The 2500-nt window shown below is 32.5% G+C and overlaps 1 protein-coding gene across 1 annotated transcript in view; it reads right to left on the reverse strand.

Annotated features, from left to right (window-relative positions):
• Positions 1-2500, reverse strand: part of rigi (RNA sensor RIG-I) — a 21079-nt gene that overhangs the window by 14208 nt on the left and 4371 nt on the right. The window contains exons 7-8 of the mRNA XM_058764322.1: positions 1982-2141; positions 770-1016 (exon numbers count right to left, since the gene is read on the reverse strand). Coding sequence (XP_058620305.1) covers positions 770-1016; positions 1982-2141 — 407 coding nt within the window. The remainder of the gene's footprint in view (positions 1-769; positions 1017-1981; positions 2142-2500) is intronic.

Consider the following 2500-nt stretch of genomic DNA (forward strand, 5'->3'; position numbering starts at 1 on the left):
TGGATAAGGCAATAGACTGGATGCTAAAATAAATAAATAAAATAAAATAAAATAAAAGTAAAATAATTTACAAAAATAGAACAAAACAGAAATGGATAAGACAATAGACTGGGTGAAAATAAAATAAAATAAAGTAAAATAAAATAAAAAATAGAACAAAACAGGATTGGATAAGACTATAGATTGGGTGATAAAATAAAATATAAACTAAATAAATAAATAATATATTTTAAATAAAATAAAATATATTTTAAATAAATAAAATAAAATATGACTGGATAAAACACAGTGGATGTTGACTGGAAAATAAAATAGACTGGATGTTAAAAAATAAAATAAATAAACATAAATAAAATAAAATAGGATTGGGTAAAATGGAATTGAATAGATGGATTGACCATTTATCCAGGGTGTAATATTTTTTTAATAGCATCTCTGTGACTTAAAAAAATAAAATAAAATAAAAACATGAATGAAAAATAAAACAGGATTGGATAAGACTGACACTGAAAAGACTGTGTTGTTGAATTGGCCATCTATCGAGGGTGTTAGTTTTCCAGCATCTCTGTGACCCTCCATAAAATAAAATAAAAATAAATAAAATAAACTACGAAATAAAACAAAATAATAAAATACAATAATTAATTTTAAAAATTAGAATCTATACAGGGTGTTATTTTTACAGCATCTCTATGACCCTATATAAGATAATGGCTGGATGATGGAGAACAGAACAGAATAGAATGGAGTATAATGGTGTGCTGTGCACCTGTGGCAGTGAGTGTGTGCTGCTGGTGAGTTTGGTGTCCAGGTAGCGGGTCATGATGTTGTTGTAGGGGTGTTTTCCGGTCGTGTTGTGACACTCGTCGAATAAGATGAGCGACAGCATCTCCAGAGACGGCACCTCGCCGCTCTGCAGTGCGTTCACCAGGATCTGAGCCGTCATCACCACGATATCATGATTCTCTATGAGCAAGAACACAGGCATAGCCATATCGCCGCACATCCCCGCCACCCTGCAGATCACAACACACACACTTCACAGTGGGGCCGACATCTACACACACACATCTGGAATAATTCAAACGGTTTAATGTTTCTGAAAGAAGTCTCTTCTGGCTACATTTAATAGAACAATACTGTAAAAATTCTGAAATATTAGAATTGAAAATAGCTGTTTTCTATGTGAATATCTGTTAAAATGTCATTTATTTCTGTAATCAAAGCTGAATTTTCAGCATCATTACTCCAGTCTTCATCTTGCTCATTTTTTACTGAGGCCTGTCACTGCGAAGCAATAAATATAAACAGTTAATCAATTATATGCAGTCTTCCTATAGGACACACAGACGCATTTAGAGTAATTATCTGAACTGTTTGGTTAGCATGGTCTGTGGCAGACTTTGTGTCAGCGCAACAATTAAATAAACAAGAAGTTATTATTAAGTGGCTTAGACAATATTGTCTTTTTTTTTTGCTCTATTTCGCTAAAGAAAAAAGCCATGTTGTGCGTCTCAGCAGCAACACACAGCGGTGTTTCTTTACTGAATGAATTTGCATTTTGAACCGATCCAGTTTATAAAAATTCTTGAACGAATCAGTCGTTTTGAAAGAATCCATTGAATAAATGACTCAGCAACTCACTTATATAAATAATAATAAATGAATAAAGGACTTGCCGCCACTTACTGGCAATTGAAGTTTCATATTAAAAATTATCATTCTATTTTTTTAATGATTTCATATTTCTATATTCCATTTTTTTATATTTAGAAAATTAATTATTTAAGCAAATTCTAGTGCAGTGTAAATGCATGTGCAAGTTCTAAAAAATAAGTGAATAGAATCCTGCATGTTTAATTATACTTAGCTTCAAAAAATTACATACATATATACATGCTCTTTATTTTTGTATGTCTGTGTGTGTGTGTGTGTGTGTGTGTGTGTGTGTGTGTGTGTGTGTGTGTGTGTGTGATCATGCCTGATGTTGGGATCCTTGCTGGAAAAGTGCTCCTTGAAAAGCTTGTACTGCTGTTCGTAAACGTCGACCTTGGTTGCCAAAAACACGATCTTTGCTCTTTCGGGAAACTGCTTCAGGTGATATTCACTGATGGCCAAGGCCACAATAGTTTTTCCACATCCTGAGGGAAAGTTGAGTGGAAGTCATGAGGTGCTGTTTCATTTATGCATGCCTCATTTTTATTCAATTTTTTTCTTTATTCTTAATCAAAAATTCATAACCGAATCTTTAGACCGATCTTTACTTTCATACTGTGATGCACATGAGTGTAACAGATGTAAAAGCTAATAAATGGACAAATACATTAAATGCTTTTATCCATCGGTTGTTTTTTTTAACATATTTTATATAGGGGTGTAACGATTCACTTGTTTTTTTCATGCATCGATTACAAATTCTGTCAATCTTGAGACATGGATTTTTGAACTGTGATTCATTTGTTTTGGTCAAGAGTCTATTTGAAATGCTAAAAATTTAATG

Source organism: Onychostoma macrolepis, chromosome 23 (assembly GCF_012432095.1).
Source record: "Onychostoma macrolepis isolate SWU-2019 chromosome 23, ASM1243209v1, whole genome shotgun sequence".
Taxonomy (NCBI): domain Eukaryota; kingdom Metazoa; phylum Chordata; class Actinopteri; order Cypriniformes; family Cyprinidae; genus Onychostoma; species Onychostoma macrolepis.